Raw genomic sequence first — 22,429 nt, forward strand, 5'->3', positions numbered from 1 at the left:
TAAAAATAAAAATATATTAAATATAGATAATTAATTAGTAACAATATATATATATATAATTTTTATCTATATATAATGTCATTTTAAACATTTTATGTATAAAATTATAAGTTGAGGACCAAATGTAAACTAGTCTAGATAGGTAGGGTTAAATGTTAAAATGCATAACCTAATTTAATACTTTTTATGTAAAAGTTAACAAGTTTTTAGAGGCTAGATGCAAATAAGTGAAAGATCAAGGGGGTTAAATGTTAAACCTAAAGTTTATTTAACCTAAAAAACACTAAACCACTCTAGTTCCAGCCGCCACTGTTCTTCCCCTTCTTCATGGATTTTCCGGCAAGCATTGCTATCACCGGCGCCGGAATTCATCGCTGGAGTATGCTATTTGGCCCGTCCACCACGTTATTCGCTATAGAAATGTCTCCGAAACGGTTTTGGATCCGTCCCCATTAACCAGGTTCGTTTAGGAAACGTCCCCATCGCATTTCCGTCCCCCATACGTCCCCGGGACGGGTACCCTACCATCGGAGCCGTCACCGTGCTTCATAGGCGACAAATCACTTACGACATATGTGCATTTTTGTTTAGGACTCAGGGTCGGCCCTAAGGGGGGCTGTGTGGTCGACGATCATAGGCCCGACACCTCGCTAGACCCAAATTGTCTTTTAAAAAAAATTATTTGTATTTTTTATTAAAACGATATGTATATTTAGTGTTTAAACTCAATTACATAACGCACTAGCTTGGTCTAGTGGCAAAGATGTATTACTCCCAACTAAAAGGTTATGGGTTCTAGTATCTTTTGTGACATGTTTAGTCATAGTTTTATACAAAAGTTTTTTACACAACCTAAATTATAATCAAATAAGCACATATCAAAATTAAATTGTTTAAACCCAACAAAATACTGATTTAATTAAGGCCCAAAAAAAATTTCGTTTTCAACCCAATTTTTTTTTTCTTAGAGCCAGTCCTGATTTAGGTGAAAGACCCGTTTTACTCGATGCATCACGCCTTTATATAAAGTATACTGAAGAGGTATGTACCCGCCTCAACACCGAGTGAGGCGGGTCAACCCACAAGATATAGACAAGAGGCTTGAAATCAAGATATTAAGAAGTCACAAAGCCAAAACCTATGCGCATGGCGCATATCACATATGCTCAGGCATCATATGCCCAGGCACCATACATGCTCAGGCATCATATGCCCAGGCACCACACATGCTCAGGCACCACAGATGCCCAGGCACCACAGATGCCCAGGCATCACATATGCTCGCGCATATCACATATGCGCGTGGACCATCAGCGCGCGGCGCATATCACATGCTCGTGCATATCACATCTGCGCATGAAACATCTGCGCGTGAGAATAAAGAGAAGACCTCGCGCATCCTCAGGATTGGCGCATATCACACATGCACATAATCAACCTCGTCCTTATCCAAATCAGGATTAGGGCAACCTTGATTGTGCACGTCAGAAACCTTCCAGAAGGTATCTTTTTAAGGAATAAGAATATGCTGCCAAATGAAAGGTGGACAACTCAGCATAACCCATGTGCTACCACGTGATTATAACCAATGAGAAAGCACCAGGTGTCCCAGAGGACACGTGGCGCAGAGCAATTGGAGGAGGCCAACAAGGCTGAGCCCAATCAGTGGAAACCCTAGCACTATAAATACAACATCAACTCCACAAGGAGGGACACTGAATCATTCACAGTTACAGCCAATAACACATTCATTTCACATTCAATCATATTCAATTACATTCAATCACAGACAGTTACAGCTAGTAACACAATCACACAGAGTATTCAGTTATTAAGCAATACTCTCCAGATTTCCTTACTCTGGACATATTATTATCTTCTCCACAAATACTTATTCTCACACCGGAGGGTTACCTCAAAGAGGACCCCTCTGTCCCTTTCTGAGGGGTAAGTTGACGGTGCTGTTCATTTTGTAGGTGGAAAAACCCAGATCCAAGAGAAACCATCGGTGAAATAGCATAATCACACCCGAGGAAAGTAGATCGTCTACCAGTGAGTCGATCCACGTTTCTTCATTGGCGCCATCCACTGTTACAACGGCAACAAGATCTCATCAGATCTATATAAAAAACAAAAAATCACCATGGTTTCTGGCGTTCATAACGTTGATCAAGCTCTGGAGGATATTGAACGTGAGGATGTTAATGAGGGACAACAGTTTCTGAGGGCGCAGCGTGATTCTACGCGCGCCACCAGTAACCGTCCTTTCATCACAACTCCTCATGGCCAGACTGAAACTCCTCCAGACGATCTTACGTTACAAAATCTGGCCGGCGCGAAACAAAAAGGACCAATGGGTCCAGAAGATGAAACAAATGATCCTAAAGAATGGCTCATAAACGAGCAGCGGCGTCTAATGGACAAGTACAATGAGATGGTCAAACAGAAAAAGCTAGCCGACTTAACACAAAGGCAAGCGTTTGATAAGCAAACTGTTCATGGAACAAAAAGGCCGCGCGCGCCGGAAGAAGGACATTCAGTTCACACTGCACACACTGAGTTCAGTGATGAAGAAGTGCACAGCATGAGGAAGACACTAGATACTCATGCAGGAGGCTCACAGCTCCGCGCGCCTGTGAACATGGCGCCCGGAGCCAGAGCCGATCTGGATCTGCAAATACCGTACAGCCCACCAGTTAGAGGGCAAGTGGACGTAACCACACCGTACAGACCAGCCATCTTGGTGAAACATTCAAAGTTCACTGAGCGCATCGCGAAGGCTCCCATCCAGCACAAAACCAAGATGCCAAGTGGTTTGGGCAAATATGACGGCACAACAGATCCAGACGATTTCTTGCAAGGTTTTTACAACACGGGAAACCTAGAGAGCTGGACGATGCCAACATGGTGTCACATGTTTGCTCGCTGCCTCACGGGCGCGGCGCGTGTCTGGTTCGAGAGCTTGCCGACTGGGCAAATTGATGGGTTCGAGGAACTATTGGAAAAGTTCCAAGCCCACTTCGTACAGCAGCGCAGACACACGCGCGACCCTGATGACATCATGCACTGCGTGCGCAGGAATGATGAAACGATTGAAGACTACATAACACGTTTCAATCAGGAGTCTCTGGCAATCGGAGGTATAACTGAGCAACTCCTGCGCGTGGCCTTTATACAAGGCGCGCGCAGTGATCAACTCCGCCGAGCTCTCGTAAGCAGAGATGGCATGCCCACCACGTGGGCCAAGTTAATGGAAGCATCGCGAGTTTTCGCGAGAAATAAAAAACAAATTGCCCAAGATAGGGCAAGAGAAAGAGCGCATCAAGCTGAGTCACCGCGCAGCAAAGAAAAAAGGGGCAAACAGAACTCTGTATGGTCCAGGTTGCAACCAACCAATTTTTCTTCCGCAGAAAAGCAGGCGCAACCAAGTTCACCCCAGCCCCAAAAAGATGTTCGTAATCGCGGGGAGGGTGACAAGAGGGAAGGCGGCAGAGATCCTAGCAGACCTCTGCCAAGAATATGGACTCCCCTCACTAAAACGCCTTCACAGGTGTTAAGTACTGAGAATGTCCAATTCAAAAGCCCCAAGCCACTACACTACAAGGGACCATCAGACAGTGGCAAGTACTGTGAATTTCACAAGTCCACAGGGCACAACACTGATGCATGCCACCACTTGAAGGATGCAATTGAAAAGGACGTGAAATCAGGCAAGCTGGCTCACCTGGTGAAAAACTCAAGACCAGAAAATGAACAACCAGAAGGAGCCTCTGCCAGCAAAAAGTACAAAAGAATCTGTGTAGCCGAGGGAGGAAGGCAAGGGCAAACATCAAGAAAGAGAAGCGCGCAAATCCAAGGAGATTGGCGCGAGCAACAAGTAATCTTCCCAACAATCAGGGGAGGCCCTTCTATCAGCAGTCCTCTTATCATCACTACACACATTGCTCATTACGAAGTGTCAAAAGTCCTGGTGGACACTGGCAGCGAATCAGACATCATGTATGAGCAATGTTTCAGGAAACTGGATCCGGCAGACCAGGCAAGGCTTGAAATTGTGAATGCCCCGATCTCGGGTGTTTCAAATGAAATCATTCATCCCCTAGGTCAAATACAATTTGAGCTAACTATGGGGGATGAAAAACACAAGCGAGCCGAAGTTGTCAACTTCTTGGTCTTGCCCACCACTTCATGCCACAATATGATCTTGGGTAGGGAAACGATTGCCCAATTCAACGCCATACCGTCGCCAGCGCACGGCGCATTGGGGTTCCCAACACCAACAGGTGTAACTTTTGTATACCGAGATCATTTGTGCGCAGTGACAAGTACTCCGCGGGAGGGGAGAATGAAACTTCCAATGGCAGACAACGCGCCAGAGGAATGGATTCTCAACCCAAAATTCCCGGAGCAGAAAATCACAATTGGCGCTACGATATCAGACGACACGAGGTTGAGAATGAAAAGGTTGCTCACAGCCTATATGTCGGTCTTCGCGTGGCAACACTCTGATATGACTGGGGTTCCGTGAGACCTGGCGCAACATTCTCTCAACACGTTCAAGTCTATAGAGCCAATTGCTCAAAAGAAGAGAGTCATGGGGGATGAGAAGGCGAGGGCCATGAATGAGCAGGTTGAGGATCTATTGCGCGCAAACATCATCCGCCCGATACGATACCAGACATGGGTATCCAATCCTGTGATGGTAAAGAAAAGTAACGGGTCGTGGAGGATGTGCATTGACTTCAAGGACCTCAACAAAGCGTGCCCAAAGGATTGTTACCCCCTCCCAAACATCGACGCAAAGGTGGACTTCGTGGCGCCATTCAAACTCAAATGTTTCCTGGATGCCTACAAGGGCTATCACCAGATTCAAATGGCACCACAAGATGAGGACAAGACTGCCTTCAGAACCGACAAGGGTGTTTTTTGTTACACAAAAATGCCCTTTGGTTTGAAGAATGCGGGCGCAACCTACCAAAGACTTATGGATGCCGTTTTCAACGACCAAATTGGAAGAAACCTAGAAGTCTATGTGGATGATTTGGTGATCAAAAGCAGGGAGGAAAAACAGATGCTCAAAGACATCGAGGAAACCCTTGGGCGCCTAAAGGAAGTTAACATGAAGCTCAATCCGAGCAAATGCACTTTCGGCGTGCAAGAGGGAAAATTTCTGGGTGTAATGGTCACCAAGGATGGTTTTAAGGTGAACCCTGAGAAGGTGGAGGCCATCCTTGACATGCCCTCGCCATCCACCATGAAAGAAGTTCAGAAGCTGAATGGTAGATTGGTATCAATCAACAGGTTCCTAGCAAACCATGCAACCAAATCTACCCCATTTGTCAATACATTGAGAAACTGCTTAAAGAAAAGTCAGTTCAAATGGACTCCTGAGGCCGAGCAAGCTTTCAGTGAGATTAAAGAATGTTTGATAAATCTGCCCGCGTTCACAGCTCCACTTCCTGGTGAAACTTTGACATTGTATCTATCAGCAGGAGAGCGCGCCATCGGCGCAGTATTATTGGTGGATCGCAAGGGAATCCAAACGCCAATATACTATGTGAGTCGGGTGCTGACAGATCCTGAGACGCGCTACTCCATCATGGAAAAGTTAGTTTTGTCACTAACACACGCGTCGCGCAAGCTTCATAGATATTTCAATGGTCATCCCATTGAAGTTCTGACTGGTTACAACATCCAGCAAGTCTTGCGCCGTCCCGCGCTCTCAGGAAGGCTGACAAAGTGGGCGCTGGAATTAGGTGAGCACACAATCGTCTATAAGCCCCGTCCAGCAATAAAGGGACAAGTCTTGGCTGATTTCATTGCAGAAGTCCCTGAAGAAAAAATAGAAGAGGCTCAGCGCGAGGTAGACCCTCCGCGAGCCAATGATGAAGAAAATGTTTGGAGTTTGTTCACTGACGGAGCTTCAAACAACGAAGGGTCTGGCGCAGGCCTCAAGCTGGTGGATCCAGAGAATCATGAATATACTTACGCCATCAGGTTGGACTTCAAAAGCACCAACAATGAGGCTGAGTATGAAGCCCTGCTGGCTGGCCTGCGCATCGCGCAAAAATTCGGAGTTAAAAAGCTAGAGGCCCATGTTGATTCATACTTGGTAGCAGCACAGGTCAATGGCCTTTATGATGCCAAGGAGAACACCATGCCTCTGTATCTAGAGCAGGCGAAAAAGCTCATCGAGCAATTTGACTGCTTCAGAATCATTCATATTCCGCGCAGTGAAAACAAATCTGCTGACGCGCTGAGCAAGATGGCATCAACCAGCTTCGATCACTTTGGCAAAGATGTCAGGGTGGAAGTATTGAGCAACCCGTCGGTGGGAGCGAAGTCTGTCCTTGTAACCCATACAACCCCTTCATCATGGATAACTCCAGTAATGGAATTCTTGAAGGAGGGAAAAGTACCAGACGATCGCGCCCAGGCGAGGAAGATAAGACACAAGTCGCATAACTATGAACTGCTTGATGGTACATTATATCGACGCTCTTATCTGGGACCGCTCATGAAATGCCTAGATGCTGAGGAAGCAAGTTATGTGATCAGAGAGATACACGAGGGAATCTGTGGAATACATGCTGGCCCGCGCATGGTGGTTACCAAGGCAATGAGCGCAGGTTACTATTGGCCAGGCATGTACTTGGACGCTCTAAAGGAGATCCAAAAATGCAAAGCATGTCAGAGCTATGCGCCAAACACCATGCGGCCAAAGAACAACTTGATTCCAGTGACCTCTGCATGGCCTTTCCACAAATGGGCAATCGACATTGTGGGTCCCCTACCGCAAGCGCCTGGGCGAGTAAAATTTTTGGTAGTGGCAGTAGATTATTTCACAAAATGGGTTGAAGCCAAGCCACTAGCAAAAATAACAGCCGAAGCGATGAAGCAGTTTATCTGGAGCCACATCATATGCCGTTTTGGCTTGCCCATGGAAATTGTCAGCGATAATGGCAAGCAATTCACTGACAAGAAGATATCCAGCTGGCTCAAGGAATTGCGCATCAGCCAAATTTTCACTTCAGTTTATCACCCTCAGGGGAATGGACAAGTGGAACGCGCGAACCAAAGCTTGTTAAATGGGCTGAAGAAAAGGTTGGAGGGAGAATCCCATTCTTGGGTCGAAGAGCTACCTAATGTCCTGTGGGCACACAGGACATTAAGCAAAACCAGCAATGGCGAATCCCCGTTCAGCCTAACCTATGGAACAGAGGCAATGATTCCAGCAGAAATTGGATGCCCATCCCATAGAGTGCTCATGATGAGCAAGATTGATAACGAGCGCGAAAGACGGTTGGATCTTAACTTACTTGAAGGGCGCAGAGAGGCGGCTATCATCAGTGAAGCCAAGTACAAGAAAAAGCTGGAAAAATATTACAACCAGCGCGTGAAAGAATGCCACTTCAAGAAAAATGATTTTGTCCTTCGAAACAATGAAGCTAGCCGCGCGATACCCACGGGAAAAATGTCCCCCAATTGGGAGGGACCTTATCAAGTCTCGGAAGAATTGGGAAAAGGCGCATACGCTTTAAAAGATTTGAATGGAAAGAAGATCCCGCGTGCATGGAACGCGGCACAGCTTAGAAAATGTTTCATGTAAAAATGTCAAGTTTGTAATCAAGGCTTTTTAAGCCATTATAAATAATGATACGCGCTATCTTCTCTTAATGTGGATTCTATTACCTTTTGCATACATGTTTCACACTTCCCTTTATTAGTTTTGAGCAATATGACAACATTGTATTGACATCAAAATGAAATAAAACGAAGTAAAACATACATGCGCGAGCTTCAAGCTCAAACGCGTTAACGAGTCTTAACTCTAAAACGTCAGGGCCTTAGCCCAATTCTATTACCTTTTGCATACATGTTTCACGCTTCCCTTTATTAATTTTGAGCAATATGACAACATTGTATTGACATCAAAATGAAATAAAACGAAGTAAAACATACATGCGCGAGCTTCAAGCTCAAAACGCGTTAACGAGTCTTAACTCTAAAACGTCAGGGCCTTAGCCCAATAATGTGAGCCTTAGCTCAAATCACTCACAACATCCAACCTACATACTGCGCACCCTGACCATAAAAATACCTAAACACAACTAAGGCAAAGCAAATGCCAAAACATAGTTGTTAAGGTCTCAGGTTGAGGTCGCGCATGAAAATGTAATGGATATCTGAGTAACACATATTGACACGTAAAGGCTAAAAAATTCATAATTCCATGCGCGAAAACGTCGCGCAAAAGAGGAATAATGAAAACGCCAAGGCGCGTGTCAACATAATCAAGATATGGAAATATCACTTACAATATGACAAGGATTAAGTATAATAAATTCCTTACAACCTTGTTCTTATTCCAACGTGCAAGCATATCTTATATTCAACAAGCAAACATGCGATATAAAGAGATGAATGGGAATGCGCAAGATGCGAAGAAGGGAAAAACAGAATTTCATTCAAAAGCATTGAAATTTACAAGTTTACAAGATGAGATACAAACTACAAATAAAAATAAAAAACATGAAGGGCTTCTCAAGTCTCCACGTCGACGTCAGCCTCTTCATAATCCTCATCATCGCCCTCAGCATCTGGCGCAGCCTGCTCCTCGTCTTCTCCAAACTGACCATAGTCAAGTTGTTCATCTTGAATGGAGTCTTCTAGCACAACAGTGTCAGGAGCGGATCCTTTGGCCACGCCAGAGCCGCTAGCAACGCCAGCATTCCCCGTGCCATCATCGCCGCCACCAGCCCCTTCGCACTCGTCAAGTAATTTCTTTAGCGCGGCGAGATCGGGCTGGTCAGCAAGCGCGGATATCTGCAAATCATAAGCAAAAATATGAGTACAAAAAGACTTAGCAAATAAGTCAAGGTAATCTCATTAAGGTTAAAATACCTGCGCAAGGATGGGAATGGGAGTATTCATATACTTCTCCCCCATCGTGGCCATCTCCGCGCAGGCAGCGTCGCTTTGATAAGGGTACTCGGATGGGTTCTTCTTCAACATGCCATATTCATAACCATCCGTGAACCCTTCAGCTCGGCCCACCAAGCGCGCGGCAGCGTTGCAATCCATCACCAGGGCCTGAAACTCGCCTGAGTATTTCATCGCGTAAGCGCAACGAGTCATGCCCTGTGAGATCAGCCATTGGCGATCCTGCGCGAGGCCAGCAACAGACGTCTCGAGGGCAGGAACCTGAGAGTTTAATAACTCAACAGTTTCCTTAGTCTTTTTCAGCTCCTCTTTGTCGGACGCTGCTGCCGCCAAGGATTCTTCTTTTTCCGCCCGCGCAGCATCAAGTGCTTCCTGGCTAGACGCTGCCGTCGCCAAGGCCTCATCTTTATCGGCCTGCGCGGCCGACAGCTCCCTCTTCAGGCGCGCAACCTCACTCTCCAGTGATGATTTTTCAGTTATAGACTGGAAAAGAGCTTGGTCACGCGCCTCCGCCTCCAGTTCCAAGTCGCGCGCTCTGCGCGCGTACTTGTCCGCGTCCGCCTCCGCCGCCTGCAGCTTCTCACGCGCAGCCTGAAGCTCATGACCGCGCTTCACGAAGGCGCTGTTGGCACTGGCTCTGTTCTCACTGAGCTCTGCTTGGAGCTTTTCAGCTCTCTCGCGAGCATCAGAAAGATGCCAAGCAGACACCTTAGCCTCTTGCTTGGCTTCCGCAAGAGCATCACGTACTTTTACGTAATCAGAGCGAAGCTCTTGGGAGGCAGCAAAGAAGGCCGACCCAGCAAACATATGATCATTGAGCAGGTCGTCGCGAGCGCGGTCCTCCTGGAACCTCCTTTCAGATGGAGGCACAGCATGAGCCCAGAATTCCGCACACACACCCATGGACTGAAATGTGCTTTCTTCAGTAATATTCCATCTCGGGCGGTAAATGTGATCGGCTTCCTGCAAAAACAAAGTAATTATCTAAGTTATCAAAACACTAAGATGGAAGTCCGCGCAGCGGAACAAAAAATAACCTATACCTGCGGGGATGAAGCAGAAAAGTCATCGCCAGCCCTACGAGAAGGCTCCGCCGCCAAACCTCGTGGCGCTGCAGGGCTGGCGCGGGCGCCAGCGGGGTCTTCAACTTCAAAATCCTCTTCCTCCTCGGAAACAGGCCTTTTCTCCTGCGACCTAGACCCAAAATCGGTCTCGCGAGGAGGGCTGTGCGCAGGAGGAGGTGAAGGAGGTCTCGACGCCGCCAGGTCGGCGCGCAAAACGGCCTCCTGCTCCTTAGTAATCCCGATGAGGGGAGATTCATCGCTTGCAGGAGCAGGAGCAGAGCCAACAGCGCTGGCACCGGCGCCAGGAGTGCCGCCAGCAGCTTGTGCGCCAGCTACGGCTTCTATGAAAAAATCAACAAAACGAAAAAAATTCATGACTTGATCTAAAAGAAAGTCAGAAAATAAGAGCGCAATACGTACCTTGGCGCAACTGCGTTTGCGAAGCAAACATCGCCATGAAGTCCATTCTACCCTTCTTTGAGGGTAAAACGGGGGACTTCGAAGCGACCGCCGGCGCAGCCTCGGCATCTTGTTGCGCTGTCGCCGGCTCTACAAACATTTGAGTGAACAAAGATTCATTAGTAAGTCTATCAGAATCGCGCTCATAGAACCATAAAAGATAAGCAAAGGATAAAAAAGTATACCTGTCGAAGGCGCAACACCGCTTCCCTTTTCCGCCGCGCGAAGGGAGGAGCTAGTGGCACCATGCCTCAGGTGGACAGGAGGTCTGCCTACTTTTTGAGGCAGGGAAGACAAGGAAACCTTGGTGGTAAACTCCTGGGTTTTCCCAAATCCCCCCGCCTGAGTAGGAGGATCCTGAACAACAGGGGCAACATCTTTCTTCTGTTTCTTACTGGCCCCTGCGCCAGTTTTCCCCCTAACTTTACGCTTTAGTTGGGGCGCATCCTCTTCCTCCTCCTCTTCCGCGAGCTCCAGCTCGTAGTTTTCGAGCGCATCTACAATACACACAACAGAAGTGTTAGCAAAATTTGGTATTATAAGGGAAAATGCATAACTACAAAGGCTTACCAGGCGCATCGCTGTTGAAGACAAATCCCAGATCAACAGGGATGAACATGTCATCAAAGCGATCAGGGAAACCAACCTCCCCAGCGCCGAGCGCGACGGAGCCACCCTCTATATGCTCATCATATGCGGCGTGGATATACTCCTTGGTGACTGCACAAAAAGTCAAATGATATTAGCAAAAAGAATTATATTCGCGCAGAAAAAAAAAGCAATGAGATTAACGTACACAACCCGTCGACTTGGATAACGGGCTCAAGCGCGCTGTCCGCCCACCTCCTGCTCATACCAACCCCCACCAGCGCCTCTTCACAAATGTTCTTGGCGGGGGATGGTTCAGCGGTCAACTTATTAACCCAGGCGCCAGTTGGGTTCTTGAGGACACCCACATCCGCAGGCGCAGAAGAAGTCGCGCGCATAGTCATGCGGATGGGGATCACACCAGCCCTTATATAGAAAAACCTCTCAGACCAGTCATGAAGGCTCTTGAATGAAACAGTGGAGCACTTCACCTTCTGACTGCGAGGAATAAAAGAGGACCAAGAGTCTTGGATCTTGGGCTTGTAAAAAAACTGAAAGCGCCGAGGGGTGGGCTCCTCGCGCTGGGATTTGCACATGAACTCAAAGTGAGTCATGCGCACAAGTCCAAACGGATGGACTTGGGATATATGAATCCCATAAAACTGAAGCAGTGCACCCACAAACCTTGTCATCGGGAGACGAAGGTTGCAGTGGGTGAAAAAATGGCTATAAAGGGATATATAGCCGGTAGGCGGGTCCGCCGCCGTTTGCCCGGCCCCAGGCAACATGCAGCCAAACAGGGGGGGAAAACCCTGAGAGGCAATAAGGCTGTCAAGATCAGCCTGCCTCAATTTGCAGGGGATTTCATTCCACCTCTTCACAGCCTTGGTCCTCCCTACCTCCTCCGATGAGACCTCAGCAGCCTTCTTCCCCTTGCCGGTCTTCTTCAATGTAGACATTACTAACGATTTTCTACGGCAATGGATGGGGGAGATTGTGTTGTCTGAGCTATCAGACATACAACTGTGACAACGAACAAAGATTGCTTCTGAGTAACAGATATTTGGGAAGCAGAACAAAGATAATCAGAAAAGAAAGAAAGAAAAGAGATCAGAAGAATAAACAAGAAGATGAAGGATAAAAAAACTCTAAGGGCTGGCTTTTATAGGCCCAGGAGAGAGAAATTTTGGTGCTGAACGGACTTCACGCGCCCCCACTCGCAGGTTTGAGCCAATGCGAGCGCGACACGTGTCCCTGACACTGTGTGAGGGGACATGAAAGGAAACTATACGGCTGCTGTCAGAGTTCACGCGCCACCACTCGCAGGAACGGACCAACGCGAGCGCGACACGTGTCCCTGACAGCATGTGAGGGGACACGAAAGGCAACTGTAGCACCTCGAGCACACGAAAGGCCTGACACGTCTCCATCACTAGCCCACGTCAGCAACAACCAACCACGTACAGGGCCGATTCGTTTGCAACCAAAAGGATAGAATTTCGCGCAACGATGAATAATAAGAAGAAAAAGACAAACCCCTACTCAAAGAACAAATTGTTAAGTCTAATATCTATCTTGCCTCGCTCGCGCGAGACAAGACACACATTAGACTGGGGGGGCTTGAAGAGGTATGTACCCGCCTCAACACCGAGCGAGGCGGGTCAACCCACAAGATATAGACAAGAGGCTTGAAATCAAGACATTAAGAAGTCACAAAGCCAAAACCTATGCGCATGGCGCATATCACATATGCTCAGGCATCATATGCCCAGGCACCACACATGCTCAGGCATCATATGACCAGGCACCACACATGCTCAGGCACCACAGATGCCCAGGCACCACAGATGCCCAGGCATCACATATGCTCGCGCATATCACATATGCGCGTGGACCATCAGCGCGCGGCGCATATCACATGCTCGTGCATATCACATCTGCGCATGAAACATCTGCGCGTGAGAATAAAGAGAAGACCTCGCGCATCCTCAGGATTGGCGCATATCACACATGCACATAATCAACCTCGTCCTTATCCAAATCAGGATTAGGGCAACCTTGATTGTGCACGTCAGACAACCTTCCAGAAGGTATCTTTTTAAGGAATAAGAATATGCTGATGTTGACAGCTGCCAAATGAAAGGTGGACAACTCAGCATAACCCATGTGCTACCACGTGATTATAACCAATGAGAAAGCACCAGGTGTCCCAGAGGACACGTAGCGCAGAGCAATTGGAGGAGGCCAACAAGGCTGAGCCCAATCAGTGGAAACCCTAGCACTATAAATACAGCATCAACTCCACAAGGAGGGACACTGAATCATTCACAGTTACAGCCAGTAACACATTCATTTCACATTCAATCATATTCAATTACATTCAATCACAGACAGTTACAGCTAGTAACACAATCACACAGAGTATTCAGCTATTAAGCAATACTCTCCAGATTTCCTTACTCTGGACATATTATTATCTTCTCCACAAATACTTATTCTCACACCGGAGGGTTACCCCAAAGAGGACCCCTCTGTCCCTTTCTGAGGGGTAAGTTGACGGTGCTGTTCATTTTGTAGGTGGAAGAACCCAGATCCAAGAGAAACCATCGGTGAAATAGCATAATCACACCCGAGGAAAGTAGATCGTCTACCAGTGAGTCGATCCACGTTTCTTCATATACGAAATGGTCAATGCAATTGAAAAGCTGCTAGCTCATCTTAAATTATCGCTTAAAGTAACTAATAAGGTATAGAAAATTGGCTCCATTTTCACGACCTCTCTCTGTATACATGTGTTTCTCTTTTAAAACTCCAATACTCGACTCCTCTCACGTATGGGGGTCCATCAATTGCTTGCTTATGTATTTTAGTTTCAAAATCATTAGGACATCATTTTGGCTATATTGATAAATGATATATTTGAGAAATCATTTTAGGAGGTAAAGTATGCTGGATTTAATTTTAATCATTATTGGTGCTCTTATTTATGTGATAAATTGAAGGAAATGAAGAAGAGGTTAACAACGAAAAGAAGGGTTATATATTTATAATAGTTTATTATTTTGTTTAACATAGCTGTTAGAAATATGAAATTTCAAAACATAGCTGTTGGTAAAAATAAAAAATTATATATGTTACTGTATAACTATAAATATTCATAACTTTATTAATAAATTTATACTTTTTAAACCATGTTAAATATCAATCAATCAATCAATCATACCCAGTAAAATCTCACCGACAGCAGAGCTATAGGTAGGGTCTGGGGAGGGTGGGATGTAGGCACACCGTACCTCTATCCAAAGGAATAAAGAGGTGGCTTCCAGAGAGACCCTCGGCTCTAAGAACATGTGTATGAAGCAAAAAAAGGAAATCAAAGTTTAACAGTTATATAAAAAACTACTACTAATTATAATAATATTAATAATAAGGTCACAGTTTAACCGCAATATAAAAGCTAATAATAATAATAATAATAATAATAATAAAATATGTAAGGGAAATACCATTATGGTATGTGACCTAAATAAGTTAAGTCTAAGCCCTAAGGTATTCAATTCTCTCTAAAAATCCTTAACTTTAATTCTACTTCTCCACGAATTCCTATCCTCAACCATGTCCTCGGAGAGGTTTAGGTCTATCAAATCATGCCTAATCCTCTCATCCCAAGTCAATTTCGGTCGTCCTCTACCCCTCCTCCCCTCTATAGTAATGTTTTCTACGGATCTAACAGGATTCGTCGTCTGTCTTCTCTACCCCTCCTCCCCTCTATAGTAAACCATGTTAAATACATACACATATATGCTTGTTTTAACCATCATTGTAAATATCAGACTTAGGCGGGGATTAATCGCTTGGCCTTCCTAAGCCGTAGGCCTTCTTAAGCCTGTGATTTTTTTAGCTAATTGGTCCTATTAATCAATAGTCGGATTTAGTTGGGTCAAATTTAACCAAATCGACATTATAAAAAAGTATTATTTATTTTATTGGAAGGCAATCATAACTTGAATAATTGGCAGTTGGTTCCATGGGCTTTTAAGGTGCAAGTTGGAGCTGAATTCTGTTTTGGTGAGCCGATGGGATGAGTTTTAAAATTGGGCTTTAATTTTGTTCAAATTCAAAAATTAAGTAAAGTGTTTCGAAGCTAAGACTTTGAGATAAATACTAGATATGTGTTTCGAACCCATGACTTTGAGATTGTGTGTATCATGCTTTGCCCCCAGCTAGTCAAAAGATTATTATTAATGTAATTTGTTTGAATGAATAAAACTCAAATGCGCTAAAGAGTACTGCTATTAATTCTTATACACACATTGATATAAATTATTATTTATAATTACATATACGTTATATGTATAAAAATATATATGATTATAATTAGAATTCATCCGTTTCTAAAATCTGATCCGACCTATAATCTGGCTCGACTGGTGACCCAATAAGACGACCGGTTTGACGGGTGTTTTACTTCTTGTTTGTATCTGATATCTTTCAAAAGAAATTAAATTGTCTCTTTATCTTGACTTTGAGTCAATATAGGTATCCATAATATCATACGAAAGTGATCTAATAACCCCACATAAGAATTAATACCAACGACCTTTTCTTTCCATATTTCTCAAATTCAACTGGTTAGTACTCACGGCATGTACCACGTTCATTCATTTAAATTATTTATTTACTTTTTAGTTCTTATGAGGCCCAGCTTTTCCTACAGTGTGAAGCACGTCAATAACTTTAATGCTCTAAATCTAAGTCGTTTGCTAAAGGACATTATTCCTCAATTAATAAACACTCTTCACGTAACAACGATAACTATTTATTTCTCTCAAAGTAAAGCACACTCCTTGTGGAAATATGGCATTGCCCGGAGATAAGGTTAGTCGCTCGAGTATAAATTAGAACACACAACCCATCATTTTTAAAATCAAGAAAACATGACAAGGCGAATAATGTCTTGTACACACTTGTTACTTTTATCTCTAGCTTTGCTAATCATTTCACCTTCAAAGTTTGCTTTTGCATCTTTGGAGGAGGCCAACGCTCTTCTTAAATGGAAAGCTAGCCTTCAAACTCCAAACAACTCCCCACTATATTCTTCTTGGACTCCCCTCCCTATGAATGCTATCGCTTCCACTCCATGCACTTCATGGTTTGGTGTCGGTTGCAATGATGATTGGACCGTTCACACGTTGAACCTTACAACATTAGATTTAAACGGAACTCTTGACCAGTTCCCGTTCTCGTTTCTCCACAATCTTTCTCGTTTTGAGCTTAGTGTAAACCACTTTTCTGGTCCAATCCCCGCACAAATCCGGCTACTGTCCAAACTTGTTTATCTTGATCTTTCAGGAAATAAGTTTTCGGGGGCAATCCCACCGGAAATTGGGATGTTAGCCAATCTCCAGACCCTCCACCTCTTTAAAAATCAATTAAATGGGTCGATACCACAAGAGATTGGTCAACTGACCTCTCTCTCCGAGCTTGCGTTGTATGATAATTCCTTGGAAGGAGAACTGCCTCCAACAATGGGTAACTTAAGAAATTTGACTTCCTTATTTCTTGATGATAACATGCTTTCTGGTCAAATTCCACATGAGTTTGGACACCTTGTCAATCTTGTGGAAATGTATATCAGTAACAATTCTCTGAGTGGTACTATCCCACCTACCATTGGGAATTTGAAGCGGCTTACCGTTCTATTCCTTTTCAAAAACAAATTGAATGGTTCGATCCCACAAGAATTCGGTAGCCTCGTCTCACTTCAGAGTCTCAGCCTCTTTGCAAACAACATATCCGGCCCAATTCCTCCTTCTTTGGGTAATTTGGTGTCTTTGAATCTCCTACACTTGTACCATAATCAACTCACTGGACCCATTCCTGCTGAACTAGGGAATTTAAAGTCTCTCACACAGTTGGCGTTGAGCGAAAACCAACTCAGTGATTCTATACCTTCGTCACTAAAAAACCTGAGAAACCTACAGTATTTGTATCTTCGTGATAACAAATTATCTGGTCAAATTCAACAAGGGGTACTGGCAAGTCAAGACATGCTTGAGCTAGAACTGGACAATAATCAATTGTCTGGGCATTTGCCTGAAGATTTATGCCGTGGGAGAATGCTTCAATATTTATCACTAAGTCATAATCAACTCACAGGTCCTATACCGATAGGCGTAAGGAATTGCCATAGCTTAATAAGTGGTCATTTTGATTTTAACCAATTTACTGGAGACATATCAGATAGTTTTGGAGTGTATCCAAGTTTAGATCTACTTGATGTCAGTTATAACAATTTTCATGGCCAGTTGTCTGAAAACTGGAGTAAATGCAAGAATTTGACAAACTTATGGATGGGATACAACAACATCAGTGGCTGCATACCACCCGAGTTTGGGAGTTTAATTCAACTACACAGGCTTGATCTTTCTTCAAATAATTTGGCGTGTGAAATTCCGAAGGAATTTGGAAAGATGAAAGGTATGATGTATTTGTCCTTGAAAGAAAACCAACTTTCAGGTGTTATACCTCAAGAGCTTGGGTCACTTCATAATCTCTATTCTCTTGATATATCCAAAAACAAATTGAACGGGCCAATTTTGAAATCCATTGGTAACTGGGTACAAATATATTACTTAAATCTTAGTAATAACAAGCTCAGGGGAAATATACCGGATGAGGTTGGTAAATTAGGGCAGCTTACCACACTTGATTTATCTTGGAATTCACTCACGGGAGAGATACCATCTAAAATTGAAGGATTAAAGAGTTTGGGAAGTTTGAACCTTTCACACAACAAATTATCTGGTTCAATTCCTGATGCCTTTAGAAATTTGCCTGGAGATGTGGATGTCAACCTGTCTTACAATGAGCTGGTAGGTCCAGTTCCTACCTCATTTGCAATCTTCAAGAATTCGTCCATACGGGTATTCCAAGGCAATCCTGGTTTGTGTGGTAACGTTACAGCGATGAAACTTTGTGAAAGTCAAATTCCAATGAAAAAAAATAATGATAGCTTTCATCATAGGCTGGTCCTTGTGATAATACCCTCCCTTTTCGGGGCAATGTTACTTGGTGGCCTCTATGCTTTTCAACTAAAAAGGAAAAGCTCTTCTCCAGTGGAACCACTGGTTGAAGAAGCTAATGATTTCTTCTCAATATCAAACTTCGATGGACGAGCAGCGTATGATGAAATCCTAAAGGTGACGAATGATTTTGATGAAGCATATTGTATTGGCACCGGAGGATACGGCTCTGTGTATAAAGCGAAGTTACAACCTAACAATATTACGGTAGCTGTCAAGAAAATTCATTCTTCATCATCAGAAAATTTAATTAATCATAAAGGTTTTCTTAGTGAGGTACGCGCATTAACTAACATAAGGCATCGGAACATAGTGAAGCTCTTTGGATTTTGCAACCATTCCCGTCACTCATTTTTAATTTATGAATACCTTGAAAAGGGAAGCCTCAGATCGATCTTCAATAGCGATATCCTATCGAAGGAATTAGATTGGTTGAAAAGGGTCAAAATCGTAAGGGCTGTAGCTAATGGTTTGACTTATATGCATCATGATTGCTCACCGCCTGTACTCCATAGAGACATTTCAGCAGCCAACATCCTTCTCGATTCTGATTATGAGGCGCATATCTCTGATTTTGGCACGGCCAAACTTTTAAAGCTAGACTCGTCAAACTGGACAACGGTTGCAGGCACCTATGGTTATATAGCGCCAGGTAACTTAGTTTAGTTCTAATCATACCTTCTAAATTTTCAAAAATATCTATATATGTTAGAACCATTGTATATGGATTGATGTTACCTTTGTGCATGTAGAGCTTGCTTATACAATGGTGGCAACTGAGAAATGTGATGTGTATAGCTTTGGAGTTGTTGCACTAGAAGTGATCATGGGAAAGCATCCCGGAGAACTCATAACATCATTACTAGCTATGCATGATGATTATCCGTTGCCTACCAATGTGGGAGATAGTCGGATACCGCCACCATCGCCCCAAGTTGAAAAACTAGTGGAGTCCATTTTGATGATCTCAAGAGCATGTTTGAACTCTAACCCACAGGAAAGGCCAACAATGCGACAAGTTTCAAATATCTTGGCAGTGGAGGATGAACTTTGGATTGATATCTCTTATTAATTACCTGATTAATACATATTGTTCTTGTACTTCCAGCTTTATTTAGTTTTCTCAAGTTTTATATGATGCATGTGTAATACACATGTATTCTTAGGATGCCTTAAATTAGGAAACCTTTTATACGTTTTTCTTATCACATTATATAGAAACAATAATGGTGAATTCCTTAAGTTATTCAAACTTGTTGCATTGTTGAACTTTCTTGTAGGTTTGAGTTCAAAGAGATATCAACTAATGCTTTTTAGGTGAAACCGTGAGCCAATAGAAAACCAAAACCGAAACATTGAATGATATATAAAACCAAACCGAACAGTTATTATCGTTTTCCGAATCTAAAATTCACTAATGTGGTTTCATGTGCAGATCTAATATGTAACAATCTCAATTTCAATGTACAACCAATGGAGTCTTTCAATTTCAATTAGATTTACTAATACAATATTTTGAGAAATCAATTTTGAATAAACACAAAGTTTTTTTTTACAAATCAACAAAACATATGATTGAAAAATGGAAGAAAGAGGGCACCTGAATGGTTTGAATGCTAAAGGAGAAATTGTGCCTAAGTGGATACTAGACATATACTAGTTGAATGTGAGCAATTGAGCACTAGCTTTTTTTCCTTTGCATTCTTGTTGGATAGAAACGAATGAGTGATCAGTGAAGTGACGCTGGCCCACCCTCCTAAGGAATGGGCAGGGCGGATATAAAAACCATATATAAAATATGTGAGTGACCCAACATATATTTTGTGAGTAAAGCTATACACAAATTGAAACTGTGATCTAGTGGTAAACATCTTTTATTCCTAATGCGAGGCTTAGGCTCAAATCCCTCTTTAGCATGTCTTTTTGTTCCTTTTATACAATGGTTAATTAATTTCCCTATAGTTAATTACTCATGACACACAAATTGCAACAGAACAGAAAATACAGCAGCCTGAAGCCACATCGTTCAACCCCCCAACATAGCCACCGTCGTCTGCCCTCCGCCGTGCCTCCTCCCCTTATAATTATGTTGAAATTTGTTAACTAGATTAGACAACTAGTGATGTTCATTGTTTTGCTTACCAACTTTTAACTTGTGGTGGCTCTTGCAACCAAAAATCATGAGATTTTTATATTTTTTAAAGAAGTATCGATTTAATGGATGTTGTTGGTTCATCTTGCAAACAAATAGATTTGATAGAGATGGTCAAAGAGAAATATTGGAATAGATTTGCAAACGAATAGATTTGACCATTGCATTTGTATTATGTGATTTTTAATTTCTAATGAAGATGCGTGTTTTTTTGTTATTATATTTATTATGTGATAAACCTTAACTAGCCCGAACCTTCGAATCGATCTAAACCGTCGAACCGACCTGAATAGTGAGCCCAATGAAGAAAACTGTCAAAGGGATTTAAAAGGCCAGCAATCATAGAGCCCAGATAAAAATGAAACTTACCCAATCTCCTTACTTATAAAATTTAAAACTATATGGCCGGTTTTAATGATCCAATCCTATCCATTTTTATATGGTCGTATGAACTAAAATCAAACAGTCTACAATAATTTGAAAATTCTTAAAGCCAATCTATCAAGAAATTTTAAATAACACACCAAACCAAATCGATAATGGGTTAAAACTGTCTTACAATTTTAAATCGAATCATCAACACCTCTATGCAGGGGCGCGGGATTAGAAAGACTTGGGGCATCTCCAGTCACCCCCCCCCCCCCCCACTTTTTGGTTTGGTAGGGTAAATTTTCACGATTTCGTATGAAAATTTTATAGGTGTTGAGCCCAGTCACCCCTAAGTATTTTTTTTTTCCAAAAACTAGTCACCCCTATTTTTATTTTTTTTATAAAACCCAACATTTGATTTTATATATATAAACCCAGCATTTTTATTAAAAAAAAATAGTAGTTGAATACTATAGGCTTTGTTTTTATAAAACTTAAACTTGAAGGGTCTATTTGTAAAAATAACAAACTTATTAAAAACGGATTGGGTTAGGTTTGGGAACCATCGGCCAGATTCTGAACTCATACTCAAACTGTCCGCTATCGTACGTGAAAGGGGTGGCCCGCACGCACGACACAACACGTCTAAGAGAACGGGGCGCAAATGGGTGCGGGGGGAGACAAGCCCACTAGTGCCTGGAAAAGAGATGTTCTAGGTTTGGGATTTGGGAAAGAGTAGTTGGGGACAGTGAGAATTTTATAAAAGAAATAAGTTTTTTTTATATTTCACCTATTTAACAACCAATTTTACCCTTTAAAAATTACCTATAATCTCAAATTCTTTCTACATTATTTTACAACTCTACCACAATCTCCATTTCTCTCTACACAATCTACCTCACTTCTTTAAAACTTGTTGTCACACCCCAACCAAAACGGCGGAGATGTCAGGGCGTGACTATGATTGCTCAATGCGCATGACACTATTAAAGTGACAGTATTTAAACAACTCATTCATTTCATTCAACATTAAATACATCACATCTTGTTCATACAAATAAAACAAAGTACAAGGAAATAAATAGTTCATTTAACTAATAACCTAAACGGTCCAAAATGATGTAACGTCTTCAATTCTTCAATCAACCAATTATCAAACATCTAGCATTACATAAAATATATTTTGTCATCACATATGTTGGTGAGCAAGTTCATGATTTTTGTATATATAATAAGAGATAAAATTCACAACTCATATGTGAAACCATAAGTATATGAGGAAATTGAGGTATATAAATCATAAGTAAACGAGGCTACTATCTAATAAATAAAACAACTAAATTATAAATAGGAGCGTATGATCAAACTTTACAAGGAGGATGAGGAAGAGGTCAACCAACAAAAGTAATAAACATTTAGCAATTAATCATATGAGACATATAACACACAATCGGTGAATTATTCTAAGTAATGCATAACCTAGAGTTTGTGGTTTGAGGATCTAATTTTTAAATAATTTTTCTTTGAATAAGTAAGCAAGTTACCCCCTAAGTATAAAAGAGAAAAAAGGATGAAATTACTCACTTGGAAAAGGTGATGTTGATGAAGAAAAACTTAGAATAAATCCTAAAGTAAGCGAGCCCAATGGTTCAGTATAACGTGTGTGTCCTAGATTGAAATGTAACACCCCGGCTTTAAGCGGAATACGCCCGGGTGCAACGTATAAATCACTCATAAGCTCGTAACACTATTAATAGTGACAATATTTT

The 22,429-nt window shown here is 42.8% G+C and overlaps 1 protein-coding gene across 1 annotated transcript; it reads left to right on the top strand.

Moving 5' to 3' along the window:
* Positions 1-15,720: 15,720 nt before the first annotated feature.
* LOC143554833 (uncharacterized) lies at positions 15,721-19,211 on the top strand. Its single transcript, XM_077044509.1, has 2 exons — positions 15,721-18,791; positions 18,892-19,211. The coding sequence occupies exons 1-2, from the start codon at positions 15,992-15,994 to the stop codon at positions 19,209-19,211; spliced, it is 3,120 nt and encodes a 1,039-aa protein (XP_076900624.1). The 5' UTR covers positions 15,721-15,991.
* Positions 19,212-22,429: the final 3,218 nt, after the last annotated feature.

Source organism: Bidens hawaiensis, unplaced genomic scaffold (genome assembly GCF_021521415.1).
Source record: "Bidens hawaiensis isolate Kalapana, Puna unplaced genomic scaffold, B.hawaiensis_p1.1 tig00017856_1, whole genome shotgun sequence".
NCBI lineage: Eukaryota > Viridiplantae > Streptophyta > Magnoliopsida > Asterales > Asteraceae > Bidens > Bidens hawaiensis.